At 40.4% G+C, this 17,706-nt stretch overlaps 1 protein-coding gene across 1 annotated transcript in view; it reads left to right on the top strand.

The window, feature by feature from the left end:
• Window positions 1-2,287: 2,287 nt before the first annotated feature.
• STPG4 (sperm-tail PG-rich repeat containing 4) overlaps window positions 2,288-17,706 on the top strand; it is a gene marked incomplete at both ends in the record, with an annotated part of 37,793 nt that continues 22,374 nt past the window's right edge. The window contains 4 exon segments of the mRNA XM_082642394.1: window positions 2,288-2,308; window positions 4,137-4,193; window positions 5,354-5,539; window positions 5,543-5,611. Coding sequence (XP_082498520.1) covers window positions 2,288-2,308; window positions 4,137-4,193; window positions 5,354-5,539; window positions 5,543-5,611 — 333 coding nt within the window.

Below are 17,706 nucleotides of genomic sequence, written 5' to 3'. Positions count from 1 at the left end.
CTTGAAATCATTTACCCAAGCTGTTTCTATTTTTGCGATACCCAAAACTATTTTCTCATCTAGGTGTTTCCTTATACTTCACACCTTGCATGGGTTTCTGGACTTCTCTGTACCTTTCATCATATTCAGCCTCTAGGGTACCAGTCAGTCCCTAGTCTGCTGAGCCAGTTTTACAGGCTGAGCCAAAATAAGAAAATGAAATGAGGCACAGTGACGGACTGGCTTAATCAGTTTTGTGAAAGTTCTGTTTTTTACTTGTCTCTTGGTCTTATTATTTCAGTTTTTGATTTCAGACCTGGTGCCTGGCTCCTCACCTCCCCGTTTTTCCTGCTATTTTTAAGGCTGTGTTAAATGAGTTCAGAATCCCAGTATTTCAAGAGAAATTTAATGGCGTCCTCCTCTCTTGCTACTCAAAAAGTCACCCGCAGAATCACCTGTGAGAGCTTGTTAGATATGCGGAAAGTTAGGCCCTGCCCTAGAATGTCAATCAGAATCTTTAACATTATTTCCTGGTATCTGTATGCACATTAGTTTTTGAAAACCGCTACTGTAGTCCATCCTCTGGTTTTATTTATAAAGGAAAACTTAACAAATATTCAATTCTTCCTGTGTTCAAAGGGCTAAGAATTAAGACAAAAACCTGTGTTCTGGATATGTTTAAAATTAGGGGAGACATGATTTGTCACAATGAGTCCTGCAATAAAGAGAGGAACAGGGTCCTTTGGGGTATGAGGGATTAGGCCTAGGAGGACTTCTCAGAGGAGCTGACCCTTGAGGTTTGCCAGGCCATCGAAGAAGAGAATAGCATTTCAAGCAGAAGGGCTAGCATATGGGGAGACTGATAGAAGTGTGAAGATGGCATGTTTGGGATTTGCAAGTATACATCAGATCATGAGGTTCTAATGAGGTGAGACTGGATTGTAAATTTGTAAATTTTGCTTTTGTCCTAAAGGCAGTGACTATATGTTTTGAATGCATTGTGCCAGATGTGGTTCCAGACATTTCACTCAAGTTAGTCACCCCATGTAGGTACCACTGTATTATCACCTCCTTATAGACAAAGAAAAGAAGCACAATCAGCAAATGCAGCCAGGGAGAGGAATAATCAATGCAATGATGACAGAGGTCAAGTTTGCTAAGAGCCTGAAAAATCCCCATTGGATGTGGCAACTAGATAACTGGCTAGCTTAGTTAGTAAATGCAGTTTTAACTGAAAGGTGCCTGCACATGTCAGATTAAGATGGTTTTAGGAAAGTATGGGGGTGGGGGTGAGGAAGGAATTGAATCCACATTACTCTTGAAAGTTTGTGAACGGAGGCAGAAACTCCGTGGTGTAGTGGACAGTGGGGCACTGGAGTCAGGCCTGGATTTGAACTCTGGCTCTGCCACTTCTGTGTGATGCAGAGGAAGCTGTGCTAAACTGTCCAAGGAAGCTTGTTTCCTTGTTCATAAATGGGATTAATACCTACTTCACAGGGTCGTTTTGAGGATTAAATATATGTGAAATATCTGGAACACAGCAGATACTCCGTAAAATGGAACTGTTAAGCTTAAGGGGACGTTTGTTTAAAGATGGTAATGTTTATAGGTTGAGAAGCTACAGCCAAGAGAGGTTGAAAATGAAGAGGGTCTATACGGATGGTAAAGGGTAATCCGTGGTTTTACAGCCTGTTGTGTCTAGTACTCCACTTCTCAAAAGTGACACCCCCAGAATTTCCATCTGGAGGAGTTTAGAAACAATCTTAGGAAGTGGGTGCTATCCAAGGGGGGAAAGGGGTGGAGGGGTGGAGGTGGTGGTGGGATGAATTGGGAGATTGGGATTGACATGTATACACTAATAGGTATAAAATAAGTAATAAGAACCTGCTGTATAAAAAAATAAAATTCAAAAAATAAAGTGGGTGCTGAGGTTGATTTTTGCCTTAAATCTAAGTATGCGTATCAAGCATGAGGTGATTTGGGAAAGGGCTGATGGAGATCCTGGGGCGCTTTAGCCTTTGCAAGTCTCCCTTGGCGCAGATACTTGCCGAGGGCTCTCTGGCGACTCCCGCGCTCTTTAGGTTTCCTTACCACGCATGTGCCTGACGGTCTCGACCCATTTCCTCTGCGTGAGTCTTGCTTGCTGTGGGCCCTCCAAGCGTGTGCCCGCCTCCCTTACCCCGCATCGGGAGACGAACCTGGCGGGTGCCCTGCGCACGCTCAGGAACCGGCGGACTGAGGCGCCTCCTGGCAACCGGACGCCAGCCTCGGCCTAGGGAGCGAGGCGGCAGCAATGGACCAGCCAATCATGGCCATCGCCTCCGCCACAGTAAGGGAAGGAGCGAGGCGGGGCGGCCTCGGTACCGCCTTCCTTTCCTGCCCTCCCACCTCTACAACAACGTTCCCCTCGCCGAGCTCCGCCCCAAGTCCCACCTCTCTTTAATCCCGGGCTCTGGCGCCCCTCCGCTTCTCCCTACGTTCACGTCGGCGCCTGCAGTCCTTTCATCCCGATCGGTATTTGAGTGCCACTTCGTTTGCACTCCTCTTCCCTCGCTCTCCATTATCCTTCCCATTCGCCCTTTGTTTTCTGTGTTGTTTCCCCCCCCCTTACCTACTGGTAATTGCACTGGACAACTGTTTTAATAGGGTAATTAGATTTCTTTCACTTTCCCCCTCTGTCTGCCGAGAGAATGCGTTTTTCCTTCCTTAGTCTATTGGACACGTTTTTGCCCTGCTTCCTACTTTAGTATTTATAAAATATTTGAAAGTATCTTTGTTTAGTTTTTAAATAAGTTTGGGCAAGGGATGTCTAGCCCGTCTTGTGTAAAGTGATTCACCCTTGAAGTGAATTGGAAGTGGGAGATAGGTGAAGTTGAGATCACCTGTCTTGGGCAAAACAAAACAGCAGCCGCCAATTACCTTCCTTTAGATATATGTTTACTTCTCCCTTCTTCCCACCTCATTTCCCTGGTCCTAGGTAGAGGTGGAGACCTGTCTCGACCTGCCCGAAAAAGTTTGATTTCTGTGACTATAAATGTGCAACAGAGAAGATTCAACATAAATCTAATAAAGGGAATGTATAGGAAGAAATTCAGACTTAGCAGTGAGTATGAAACAATGCTTTTTTAGAGAAATGCCTATATTTCATAGTAAAACTAAAGCCCAAGGGTACTTGTAAGTGGATATAAGTTGCTAGACAGGAATAATTAATTATATCCGTTGACTGATTAGATTATTATTTTTAATGTCTTGTTGCTTGAGATAACCTATATTTCATAGTAATAACAAAAGTATTCTAAATGAAAGTAGAACTCAGTATTTTAATGATATTACCTACTGGAAATAGCACAAAAGGAAAAAACTAAACAACCGTGTTCTGTTGACAGTGAAGCTGAAACAAGTATGGGATAATAAGTGGGTGTAAAGTACTTACAATGGAAGACGAGCGTCCTTGGAAACTGAAGAATATCAAAATAATCTTCTTAACTTGACAGATGAGATGTTAAAAATAAAAGCTGCCACTTACTGAGCCCTGGTTGTGGGTACAGGTTTTACAATGCCTTCTTTTCATGCCAGGCCTGGTGCCTTTTTTTGTATTCCTAAGAGGAAGCTGAGGTCCACGAGGGTTAACTTGCCTAGTGCTCCTAGCCAGTGGCCGAGCTGGAGTTCAAGCCCAAGTCATAGCATGTGTAAATCCAGGAAATGGCAGTGTTCAACATTTGCCATATTGCCAGGAATTTGTATCCCAATATCCCATTAACTTGATGACTATACATTTTTACCTTGAGCTCCCTGAGCCATAAATCTTAATAACAATTATACTAACACAATTTTGGGTTTATACAACTCTTTTCTTCCTAAGAGCACCAAATTTTGTCACCTCTAATTATTCTCATGACATCTCTGTGAGATGGGGATGTTTATTACTCTAATTTACCCAAAGGGAATTTAGATGTTTAAAAAGCACTTAAGATCATAAAATAGTAATTTAAGGAAATATTACAGGCAAAATTTATCATTATGTAGCTTTTATTTTAATTCAGGCTGACCAGTTTGGTACTGGTATCCATTTCTTCAAGTACATGTTTTATAAGTGATATTTAACTTCCAGGGGATCACTTCTAAAATGAATAAGCACATTTTATGTTTATTAATAGAAACCAAGCCGGAAGTCATCTTTTGAAAGAGAAGGATGGTGGAGAATAGCGTTAACAGTATGTATATTTTCATCCTTTCCTATTCAAAGTATTCTCATTCTTATTAGTATTATAATCAGTCTAACCTGATTAAGTCACTAATACTTAATTTTAAGAAAACAATGGTTGTTCAAATCTACATGGGCCTTAAAAAAAATCTACATGGGCCTTATTTCATATTTATAATTTTAGTATCAGCATATGACTGAGAAACTAACTTTAAATTTTGAATGCAGTAAAAGCTTGGAAGTAAAACAACTCTAGGAATCCAGGTGTTTTACAGGATATCTTGATAAAGTCAACCTAGTTTATGACCTTGGTGAGATTACACAAGGAAGAAAAAGCATGCATTCCGGAAATGTGTTTGATTTTGGTTGTTATCTTACTTAGATAAAAAGAGTCTATGATAACTTTTGTTAACATGACCAATGTATGAAAACAAGACGGTAATATACAAAAGAAAGATGACTGGAAGATCTGCCTCTCAAGATACATTGTTTCTATACGGCAGAAATATTTTCTTTTCACACCTTTCTATAACAGAGGGGCCTCAGGATCCAAAGCCTCCTTGGAATTGAACTAATTTTAATGGTAGAACTGAGCTGAGTGCTCAGTGGGAAGATGGCCACAAAAGCAGCAGCAGCTAAACTGTCAGGTCTGGCCATTCAGCCATACTGTGGTTGTGATTTAAAAGTACCAAACCTCTTATGGGACTAATTAGGCCATGTGTTCTGCCAATTCATCCTCAGTCTCGTGTTATTATCCTTTAGCTTCCCACTTGAGGGCTAGAAAGAAACACGTGGTATCTACTAAGCAGAAGTAGGATAACTTCTGTTTAGTCACAAAGCTTATCCTGAGGGCTCTCATGAGAGGCCTGACATTTACAGTCAAATTGAATCTCAAGTTTAAGTATCTCTGAAGCTACTTTTTAAAAAGTTAAAACTTCAACTATGGCTGTAACCCATTTGCTATAATTTAGCAATTGTCTCAGAAAGGAAATCATCATGATTGTCTTGAAGTATTGTTCTGGTGGGAGTGTTTACTCTATTTGATAGAATCTTATTAAACTGTAAAACAGAGAGAAATGCTACTTAGGAGTGACCTTTGCAAGAACGATGCTTTAAGAGATGTTAACCAGTGTACACACTGACTTTAAAAATGATGTCAGTTCTCCACAGAACGCTCCTAATCCTGGCACTTACCACTTGAAAACTTTTATTGAAGAATCTCTATTAAATCCAGTGATAGCAACATACAGTTTTAAAAATGAAGGAAGGAAAAAACCACCTCTTCTGCAAAGAAACGATCTGGTATTAAATGACCTTCCCCAGTACATGCCTCCTGACTTCTTGGACTTGTTAAAGTAGCAAGTGGCCACCTACTCGTTTAAAGACAAACCACGGTCAAACCCCAGCACGCTGGTTTGCAGAGATCAGGTAAAACACTACTAGCAACTGGCTTTGTATGGGAAAGCTACCAAGAGGCCCTGAGGAAAATATTCTCTATACTCAGAGTGTATTTTCCCCAGGAGAAACTGAAAACCTGTAGAATGCCTTATTTCGTCCAGAAATCAAACAAAAGGCTGTCTCATTTGCAAATATATCCAGCAAGGTGTATCCCTGTGAGACCTCTTCAACCTAAAGTGAGTGCATGGGGAATTTTTTTTTCCCTCGCTGGGAACTGTTGGCAGGATTCCCCTGACTTGGGGTCTTATCGGTGATGGGGCCATGCTTCTGGTCTCTTCAAGCAGTTGATATGGTGTGCCCTCTTCTTTTAAAGAGAAAACTTTGCCTTTCAGTCAGTAATCCTCTTATTAGAGCGTGAGTATAACTATACACCATAGGGAAGCTTTTGCAAAATTTCTTGTAGAAATGAGCACCCTGGTACCAGGAGGGTCAGGGTGTACTCTCAGCTCCACCAGTTCATGCATCACATTGAGAATACAGAGAACTGCTTGCTTATAGCCCTGGGCTAGGCTCTTCTGAGGGAAGATGTTCCTGACTTGGAAATATTTAAATAACAACACAAGAGCCCATAGATCAAGTACTGAGATAAATAGTGTAAGAGGAAATGCCAGGGGGTGGGATTGAAAGTCTGGAAGGCTCCCTGGATTGAGCAGGACTCAAGCTGGACCTTGGATAACATATGACATTCGTGTGGCTCTTAACGGTTTGCTGTGAGCTTCCACATATATTCTCCTAGTAGTTCGTCACAGGCATTCTGAGATAGGCAAAACGGATGTTAATCCCCATTTTGCACATGAGAAAACTGAGGTGAACAGAGATGAAGTAACTGGTTCTGAGGCACATAGCTAATAAAGAGGGGAGGCAGTACTTTTAACAGAGGGCTTCTGAGCCCCAATTTGGTGCTTTTTCCAGTCTACCTTGCGCCTCTGGCCTTGAATGAGGGGCAGGGTTTCAGGGGCTGGAATCCGAGGGAGCTGTTTCACGGGAGGGGCAGAGCAGTGTCTGGGGCCTGCCCAAGGGCCAGAGCTGGGACTTGGACTTTGTTATTTGGGACTTTGGGCCTTAATATCTCCCATCTATAAAGGAGCTAATAATAGTATCAGTCTTCACCACCTTATCAGAATAATATAGTGATAACCTGAGAAGATGCATTGCCACAGGAGGTTGAATTAAATGGAAGGGGTGTGGTTAGTAGGGTGGACAAGGAACCTTCAGCAGGATGAGCACCTGTCGTATCCAACCGTGAACCCTTCCTGCAGCTTTGCAAATTATAGCTTTGAAACAGGACAGGATGATAAACGTTCATGGGATAAATCTTATCCCGTTTGGTTCAGTGGCTGAATACAAACACTAAATTAGACTTTTATGACTTGGTATCAGGTAAACAGGCAACGTGTGAAATCGTTCTGGCCACCTCCAATACAAAATCATTCTTCGTTAGCCTCCCTCGCCATTTACTTCTCTTCTGCTTCCTCTCTTCTGGCTTTTAGAGGTTTCTAAGGGTAGGCCCAGGCCCACTGCTGAAAGGAGAAAACATAGATGATTGGTATTAGGCAAAATTTAAAGCTTTAAAAGACCGAAAGAGTGTGGCTTACCCAGAGGGATGGATAAAAACCTTCTGAAAACATACTTTTCCTGTTTCTTTCCTTTCTTTCTCCTCTCTCTCCCTACCTCCCACAAAGGCTTGAGCTCCAGAAACTGGAAGAATTAAATGTTTTCCTAATTTTCTGTTTCAAAGGCATATAATCATATATTCACGGGAGGAGAGCTATTCAGATGTAACCCTGTTTAGTGACCAATAAAATTCATAATTCTGGTAAAGCAACTATACTCCAATAAAAATTAATTTAAAAAATAAAGAGGGCTTCCCTGGTGGCGCAGTGGTTGGGAGTCCACCTGCCGATGCAGGGGACACAGGTTCGTGCCCCGGTCCAGGAGGATCCCACATGCCGCGGAGCGGCTGGGCCCGTGAGCCATGGCCTCTGGGCCTACGCCTCCGGATCCTGTGCTCCGCGGCGGGAGAGGCCACAGCAGTGAGAGGCCCGAGTACCGCAAAAAAAAAAAAAAAAAAAGAAATCCCTGCCTACTCTAAGGCTGTACACATATTCTCCTATGCTTTCTTCTAGAAACTTTATAGTTCTATCTTTTGCATCTAGGCATATGATCCTGCTTGCATTAAAGTGTTTGTATGAAGTGAAGTAGGAGAAAAAAATTCATAATTCTGTTTTTTTAATAGCAGAACTCAGTAAAATAATAATTGGAATTCGAGGTAGATACAGTATACATTATTGTTATTTATTAAGATAGAACAGCATTCTCAAGCATCATAATTTTTAATAGAATATTCACATTATATCTTGTTAGTGCTGTTCTTCATTTGTAAGAAAGTTTTTACTATTTTTAACACCTTTATTCTGAAGCATGTAACTCAAGAGGAGAATCTATATCAAAGAATCATATGTGCATAGATATATTTATATTCACATTTGAATGTGTATGTGTGTATACTCATCTATATCTGGCTCTTTCCAAAGACTATTTGATATAGACCTACAACTTTTACAGTAATTTTTTTCTTATTAGAGAAATAATGTTTTTATTTTAGAATATATGAACAGAAGTGGGACTTTTCTCTCCATTATGTAATTTTATGACCTGCTTTTTCCCAGTGTTGCAGTCATCCCAGTAACCCCTGTGTTACTCCACCTTATTTCTGGATGATTTTAGCTCCCTTTGCACCCTGTCACTCTTTTCCACTACTCCTGTCATAATTTCAGTACACTCGTAGATGATGATTTTCCAACAATCTGGCTTCTCAGTTTCTTGAACTCTCCTGCACTTCAGCCCTCACTCCTTAAATTTTTTTCAACACCAATCATTTCAACCCTCCTTAATTTCAGTTGCATGCATCCCACTCTGATCACTCTCCCCTGATCTTCTGCCTTACCCACTCTAATATCCCAACCTCAACAATTTTTCTGTTCCCACCCAGTCTACAATCCATTGATCTCACTGTTGCCCGAAAAATGAGTTTGCCTCCTGGTGGGTGTCGAACCAAAAGATACAACTAAGCCAAAGAGCGGGAGGAGGAAGGATTTATTACTTGCAGCAAGTTAGGAGAAAACAGGTATCTTTCCCAAAGCAGTGTCTCCCCAACAGCAAAATTGGGGAAGTCTAAAGCTAAAGGTACATGCATATTCATGATGGGGCTTGAGCAGAGGAGAATTCAGCGTAGGATCAGGGCAAAGGTCGACAGAGTCCAAGCTTTAGTTGATTGAAGTCAGGAGGGGCAGCATCATCCTTCTATCCTCCACCTGGGTGGAGGCCTTAGTTCCTGCAGAACTCAAAGACGCGTATCAAATTGTTATGTATATCCCTTGACGAGGAACTGGGACTCTGTTTTATTGCTGACCTATTGTTCCTTGACTGCTTTTTCTTTGTTCCTGCATTTCCTCACTTCCCGTAAGATCATTAATTACCGAGGCCAGGCTTAGATCACAAAATGGCTTAGGCCAAAAATGGCTTCTCTTATGTCAGGAAAGCCATGCCTCATTTTCTTTCTCTGCGGACTCCCTACCCTATCTGATTATACTACCACCTTTCATTGCCTCTCAACTTTCAGTGCTTTCCTTCCTTTCAAAGCTTAAGTTAATCATTAGAGTTACTCCCTGCACACGCCCTCAATTCCCTGGCCCCTGATGGCTCATCTCACTTGTTTGGCAAAGCCACAACCCTAGTCAAATCTCTCTTCGAGGGCTTCCCTGGTGGCGCAGTGGTTGAGAGTCTGCCTGCCGATGCAGGGGACACGGGTTCGTGCCCCGGTCCGGGAAGATCCCATATGCCGCGGAGCGGCTAGGCCCGTGAGCCATGGCTGCTGAGCCTGTGCATCTGGAGCCTGTGCTCCGCAACGGGAGAGGCTACAACAGCGAGAGGCCCACGTACTGCAAAAAAAAAAAAAAAAAAAAAAAAATCTCTCTTCGAACTTTGAACCTGCATCTGTGTAGCCAGATGACTAGTCTCATTTTAAATTCTTCACCTCCTGTGGGCCCAGAATGGACTTCCCTAGTCTGTTTACTCTCCCATTCTCCTGGGTAGCTTTCTCTCACATCTCCCCTCTTTCCAAACCCCTGACACCTCCTCCTCAAACCTCATTCTTGTTTTCCTCTTCTCAGCCTTTTGACCGGTTCAGCCCCTCTTCCCTGCCCTCTTCCTGTTGGAACGCCAGGCACACAACACCTCTTCCCCATCTACACTCACTCCCCGCTGATCTGATTCAGTCTCAAGGCTTTGAACACCAGTTATTTGTTTATGAATTTCTGAATGTATATCTCCTGCCCAAACTTATCTGTTGAACTCCAGACTTGTATATCCAACTGCCTTTTTGACTTCTCCATTTTATGTCGAATTTAGGGTTTCTCACCCTTGGCACTATTGACTCTTGGGTCAGGATAATTCTCTGTGGTAGGGGGCGGTTCTGTGCTTTGTAGGATGTTTAGCAGCATTTCAGGATAATTAGATGCCAATTAGCAATCCCCCCCTCCCAGCTGTAACAACTGAAACTGTCTCCAGACATTGTCCAAATTTCCCCTGAGGAAGGGGGGAACCAAAAACCAAAAAAACATTCCTGATTGAGAACCTCTGGGTTCAGGCTTTGTGATAGTCGGTGTGATCTCTGAGTGGCTTGTTTTCAGGACCAACAGGTTGATGGTGGATAGGCTTCATTTGTGACCTCATCTCTTGTGTCTTCCCTCACTCTCATCCTGCCCCACTGGCCTCATCCTGGCTGCTTCTTGAATTTGCTACTCCCACTCTGACCTCAGGGTCCTTGCACTGGATCTTCCTTCATATGCTCTTATCCCAGATATCTGCATGGCTTATCCCCTCTCCTTCAAGTCTTTGTTCAAGTGTCACCTTCTCAATGAGCCTCATTTAAATTGGCCACCTGACACTCCTGACCCTCCTACCCTGCTCTTTCATTGTTTCCATAGCACCTAGAGCCCTCAGTATACTATATAATTTATTTGCACTTTGCATTTATTATTTGTTGTCTGCCTCCTTCCGTGAGAGTGAAGCTTCATGAGGACATGAATACTTACCTGCTTTGTTCACTGCTACATCTTTGCCTCTAGAACAGTGTCTGATGGTTAATATTTGTTGAATACATGAATGAATTAATGATTGCTTACATTTCTGAAATCTGCCTCGGCCTTACTCATTTTGGTTCCTTGGATGTGTGATTATCTTTGACTGTGTGTTGCTCGTTCCCACTGAAAGGTTGTTTTCATGAATTCCCTAAGATGAAAGCCTTTTTCCTTCAGAGAAGGTTTACTTTTGCTTCTGCTAATACTTAGGGGAGCTACCAGTTTGGTGCCACTTGAAATACACTGCTTATATATTCTTGAATCACTCTAGTGATGGGCATTTGGACTGAATCCATGAAAGGAACCAGCCCACGGTTACAGTCTCTCAAGGATGTGTTTCTTCCCCCTTTCCTAATTCTCCTTAGCACCAAGACAACTCTTTTTGCCGTCCCTAGCATTGGGGTGAGGTGGTAGGTTTGCTTTCAGGAAGTCCCCTTTTAGGGCCTCCAATTCCTGTTGGTAGGACTTCCATTAAATCAGCAACATTGATGGTCCAGGCTTTGGCCTCTGGATCCTTCTAGGGCTCTGAAGTTCACTCAAACCCAGCTCTGTTCCTCTGCTGAGTTTAGTCTGGACCAGCATACATCCTCTGAGCAAAACTGGGCCATTTGCCTGTCTGGTTTCTTGCTATCTCTTGGTTTGTGGGGTTTATATTCCTTATTGTCATCAATTTCATATCTTTTTAAAAGCTCTGTCTATTTTTAATATTTCAACTCTCATTTCTAGTAGTTGTCTGCAGTGGGAAGTTTCATCATCCAAATAACCTAGCCTGCTATTAGCAGAAAGCAGAACTCTTTTTTTCCCTTGGAAGTATATTGTGAATCTTTTTCACACCATCATGTATTCTCTACATCATTTTAAATAGCTGCATAGTATTCTACTGTAAGGACATAACCTAATACTAATACTGCATATTCAGCCATTTCCTGCTTTTAGTCAGAGAGTGGAGTTGTTGAGGAAAGGGCATGTAGATGTCTAAGTCTTTTGAGATGCATTGCCAAAATGCCCCACAGAAAAATTGTGCCCCAGTGCCACTCCATCTTGCAGAGTATAAGTCCAGGACCATTTAAAATGCACTGTTTATGTTTTCAACTGGAAACCTGGATCCAGTGATTTAAATGGGAAAGTTTAAAGCCTAAGCTTGAAATCAACATGGTAGGGGAGTTTCAGAGCAACCCAAAGTCAAATAAGTCTGTGCCAGAGTTTCCCTACAATGAATGGGGCGAGGAGAAGATGGTGACTCTGCCCCAGTCTGTAGGCAATGAGTCAGTACTGGCCAAGGTCAGCCAATGCAGAAGAGTAGAGTGCCATCAGGTAGTGAAGCTGCAAGGGACTTTCAAGAAACACTGACCACTAACTGCATGGCTTCAACACTCTTGCTTCAAAGGGTAAAAATGAGTCATGCTCTCTCATAATGCAATTGAAATGGACATTCTGGTTTAAAAATGAGCAAAGGCACCAACAAAAACTATTAGAACTAATAAATGAATTTGGTGAAGTTGCAGGGTACAAGATTAATATACAGAAATCTGTTGCTTTTCTATACTCTAATAATGAACTGTCAGAAAGAGAAAGCAAGAAGACAATCTCAGTTAAAATCACAGCAAAAAGAATAAAATACCTAGGAATAAACTTAACCAAGGAGGTAAAAGACCTATACTCTGAAAACTATAAAATACTGATGAAGGAAATTGAAAGTGATACAAAGAGATGGAAAGATATTTCACGTTCATGGCTTGGAAGAGTTAGTATGGTTAAAACATCCATACTTCCCAAAGAAATCTACAGATTTAGTGTAATCCCTATGAAAATACCCATGACATTTTTCATATAACTAGAACAAATAATCCTAAAATTTATATGGAACCATAGAAGACCCTGAATAGCCAAAGCAATCTTGAGATAAAAGAACAAAGCCGGAATCATGACTCTCCCTGACTTCAGGCTATACTACAAAGCTATAGTGATCAAAACAGCATGGTGCTGGCACAAAAACAGACACATAGATTAATGGAACAGAATAGAGAGCTCAGAAGCAAACCCACGCACTTATGGTCAGTTAAGCTATGACAAAGGAGGCAAGAATATACAATGGGGAAAAAAAGACTGTCTCGTCAGTAAGTGCTGCTGGGAAAACTGGGCAGCTACATGTGAAAGAATGAAATTAGAACATTTTCCCACATCATATACAAAAATAAGCTCAATGGATTAAAGACCTAAATGTAAGACCAGAAACCATAAAACTTCTAGAACAAAACATAGGCAGAACACTCTCTGACATAAACTGCTGCAATATTTTTTTGGATATGTCTCCTCAGGCAAAGGAAACTAAAGCAAAAATAAACAAATGGGACCTAATTAAATTTAAAAGCTTTTGCACAGCAAAGGAAACCATCAACAAAATGAAAAGACAGCCTACTAAATGGGAGAAAATATTTGCAAATGATATGACCAATAAGGAAGTTGTTAATATACAAAATAGATAAACAGTTCATACAACTCAATATAAAAACAAAACAAAACCCAAAACCAAGACAATTAAAAATGGTAGAAGACCTGAATAGACATTTTTCCAAAGAAGACATACAGATGGCCAGCAGACACATGAAAAGATGCTCAACATTGCTAATGATCAGAGAAATGCAAATAAAAATGAAAAAATGATACGAGCTAGCAACTCACAAAGAGATATACCAGTTGCTAAAAAACATAAAGTGATGCTTGGCTTCCACTAATTATTAAATAATTACAAAAGAACAAAAGCAGGTAGACACAATTTTTTGCCTGTCAGATGATCAACAATTTAAGTTGGATGATACCCATTATATTGGCAAAGGGAGTACAGAAAGAGATATTCTGTATGCATAAAAATTGTTGCAGGTATTTTGGAGGGTGGTTTGATGATTCTTGTTCATATTTTAAATGCACATAGGGACCATTCCACTGTCAGGAATTTACCCTAAAAATGGTCTTTTAAAAAATATATTAATTTTATTTATTTAATTTCTTTATTTTTTTGGCTGCATCAGGTCTTAGTTGCAGCATGCGGGATCTTTCGTTGCTGTGTGTGGGCTTCTCTAGTTGTGGTGTGCGGTCTTCTCTCTAGTTGTGGCATGGGTTTTTTTTTTTCTCTCTCTAGTTGTGGCGCACCAGCTCCAGGCACACCTGGGCTCTATAGTTTGTGGCACACAGGCTCTCTCATTGAGGCACGTGAGCTCAGTAGTTCCTACAAATAGTCTTATGAAAGTACAGTGAGATATTTATATAAAATACTGCAGCATTGTTCATAAATTTATCTAACTAGAGGGCTAGTTATATAATGCTACATACATATAATGCTGTGCTACCATTAAAAATAATGAGGTATGTCTATCTGTGTTGATATGGAAGCACCTCCAAGATATATTACTAAATGAAAAAACTCAAGGAACAGACCAATATTTATAGCATAATCCCATTTGTAAAAATAAAAACAAATATATATACGATGTTAAATGCATACTTGTTTTCTTGGGTGATACTTAAGCAATCATTAACAGTGGTTTCCATTTAGGAAGCAGAGGTTAGGTAGGGAGCAAAGAGACTTACCTTTAATTTTTTTTTCTTTCTATAGATTTGACTTGTTTTCAGTGTGCAAGTAATAGTCTTTTCATTCATGTTCATTTGTAGAAATCAAAAATTTTTCCAACTAATATTTTTGCTCTTATTTCTTTTTATTTTCCATTTTAAAACTTATTCACTTCCTAGGCTAGAGACATTTCAATGAAAAGCACAATTAAACAAAATTTAAAATTGCCTCAAACTTCTGTCTAGGTTAGCTTTAGCATTGTCTTAGAAGATGAAACTTATGTGAAAAGAAACAAATGTGGTGATTCTGCCCACACACCCCCACCACCTCCCAATATCTGTTTTAGGTCAAAAGGAGGTAGGCAGGATGGAATGGCACCTCTATTAACTCAGAGAATGAATCCAAGGATCCATTTCAATGCGTTCAAAAGACATCCTTGAACAGCTGATTGGGAGATGATGGTTGAGAAAATCTAACCGGTTCATTGGTTTTTGTTAGCTGTGTTCATAGCTGTGATCAAGTATCTCTGAAGACATGTTTATTTGCAAAGTGCTTCATAGTAAAATAATGGCTGAAGGAATGAATTTTCAACAGGATGGTTTTTCATTGAGCAAGGTGTCAACAGAGAGAAATTTTGTGTCTAGGAGGGGGCTGGCAGGTAATACTTCAGGGAATCGAAGACTTAAGTGTTAGAATAATGAAGAGCAAAGCATTGATAAGATGGAACAATTCATCATGCAATTAAATGAAAAAAAAATGGTGCTCAAAGTTGGCTCATTTAGCAGGTATTATTTGAGGATGAACTCTCATAGAGCAACTGCAAGGCAGAGCAGTGATTGTCACAAGTAAATTTGTGAAGAGAATGGTAAGTGAAAGTGAATCTGATACAGAAGACATCTCAGGGACTGGGACTCACATAGTTTCTGGAGCTGATGAAAATTACAGGGTGCTGGTAAGAACAACATCATTGGTACCATTAGACAGGCATCTTTTTGAGAAAGTCCAATGCTGTCTATTTCTCAGACCATAAAGATGTTTAGGTGGTGAGTCACTGATACTTCCATGTGAAGCAAGAGACCATTTCTCAGAGAAGAAGACACACCGGATGAAATTTCCACCAGTAGTACCTAAAAATATTGTACCTGACAGTCTTTTGGCTGCATTCATCTTATGAGTATCCTGATAGGATTTCTAATGGACCGAAAAATCCACTGTAGAAGAGACTATCTCTCTGCCCGTTGTGAAACATTGCAAACTACCTGGGTGGCTCCACTATCCTTGGGTCTGTGGATATTAGCCCTGAGGTAAGGGAAATAAGGGAGTGTCAGGAACTGGTAAGCACAGAGAGTGGGATGTGTGAAGGAAGGGAGGGAGGGAAGGAAAGAGAATGAGAAGCCAGGGGAAGACTGACCGGACCTCCAGAACTTCCTTTGTTCAAGGAGCTGGCAGGGAGGAGTTATATTACTGAATCCTGGGAAGAATCCTTCCCAAAATGGAAAAATTCTACGGTGTTTCTCCTTCTTAGAATCCCTCTCTTGCCTCCCTCAAGGAAGTCTTACCTTCCTTAAAACCCCACTCAAATCTCACTGTCTTTACCATCTTTAGATCCCCCAGTTGGATTTATTTATTTAATTATTTCCCCCAGCTTTATTGAGGTGTAACTGACAAATAAAATCGAATATATTTAAGGTGTACAACATGATTTGTTATATATATATATATACACACACACACACACATATTGTGAAATGATTACCACAATCAAGTTAATTAGCACATCCATCACCTCACATGGTTGCCATTTTGTGTGTGTGTGGGATAAGAGCACATAAGAATGGGGACTTCCCTGGCAGTCCAGTGTTTAAGACCACACTTCTACTGTGCGGGTTCGATCCCTGGTTGCGAACTAACATCCCACATGCCATGGGACACAGCCAAATAATTAAAAGAAAAACAAAAAAACAAAACCACAAAGCACATAAGATCTTCTCTCTTAGCAATTTTCAAGTATACAATACAGTATTATTAACTATAGTCACCATGCTGTACATTCTATCTCTAGAACTTATTCATCTTATAATAAAGTTTGTACCTTTTGACCAACATCTCCCCATTTCCCCCACCTGCCAATCTGGGAACCACCATCTTACTCTCTGTTTCTATGAGTACAACCTTTTTAGATTGCACATATAACTGTTACAAAATGGTATTTGTCTTTCTCTGGCTTATTCAACTTGGCATAATGTTCTCCGGGTTCATCCATGTTGTTGCAAATGGTAGGCTTTCCTTCTTTTTTATGGCTGAACAACATTCCAATATAGTTTATGCATTAAGGGAATATATATCACATTTTCATTATCTATTCATCCATGGATGGGTGCCTAGGTTATTTCCATAGCTCGGTTATTGTGAATAATGCTGCAGTGAACATGGGACTGCAGGTATCTCTTCCAAATACTGATTTTGTTTCCTTCAGATATATACCCAGAAGTGGGATTGCTAGATCATATGGTAGTTCTGTTTTTATTTTTTGAGGAACCTCCATACTGTTTTCCATAATGGCTATACAATTTTATATTCCCACCAAAGTGCACAAGGGTTCCCTTTTCTCCACATCCTCACCAACACTAGTTATTTCTTGTGTTTTTGATAATAGCCATTCTAACTGGTGTGAGGTGATATCTCATTGTGGTTTTGATTTTCATTTCCCTGATGATTAGTGATGTTGAGCACCTTTCCATGTACTTGTTGGTCATTTGTATGTCTTCTATGGAAAAATGTCTACTCAAGTCTTTGGCCCATTTTTAAATTTGATTACTTGTCTTTTTGCTATTGAGTTATATGAGTTCCTTATATATTTTGGATATTAACACCTTATCAGATATATGGTTTGCAAATATTTTCTCCCATTCCTTAGGTTGCCTTTGCATTTTATTGATTGTTCCCTTGGCTATACTTTGATGTAGTCCTACTTGTTTATTTTTGCTTTTGTTGCCTGTACTTTTGGTGTCATATCTAAAAAAATCATTGCTGAGACCAATGTCCAGGAGATTTTTCTGTATGTTTTCTTTTAGGTGTTTTATCATTTCATATGTTATGTTTAAGTATTCAGTCATTTTGAGTTAGTAGTTGTGCATAAGATAGGGTTTAGTTTTGTTCTTTTGCATGTGGATATCCAGTCTCCCCAATACCATTTATTGAAGGGACTATCCTTTCCCTATTGTGTATTCTTGGTGACTTTGTCAAAGATTAGTTGACTGTTTCTGTGTGGATTTATTTCTGGGCTCTCTATTTTGTTCCTTTAGTCTATGTGTCTGTTTTTATTCTGGTATCATACTGTTTTGATTACTGTAGCT

This window comes from Mesoplodon mirus (assembly GCF_964341445.2).
Source record: "Mesoplodon mirus genome assembly, chromosome: 14".
Classification (NCBI taxonomy): Eukaryota; Metazoa; Chordata; class Mammalia; order Artiodactyla; family Ziphiidae; genus Mesoplodon; species Mesoplodon mirus.
This window is presented reverse-complemented; position numbering and strand designations above follow the sequence as displayed.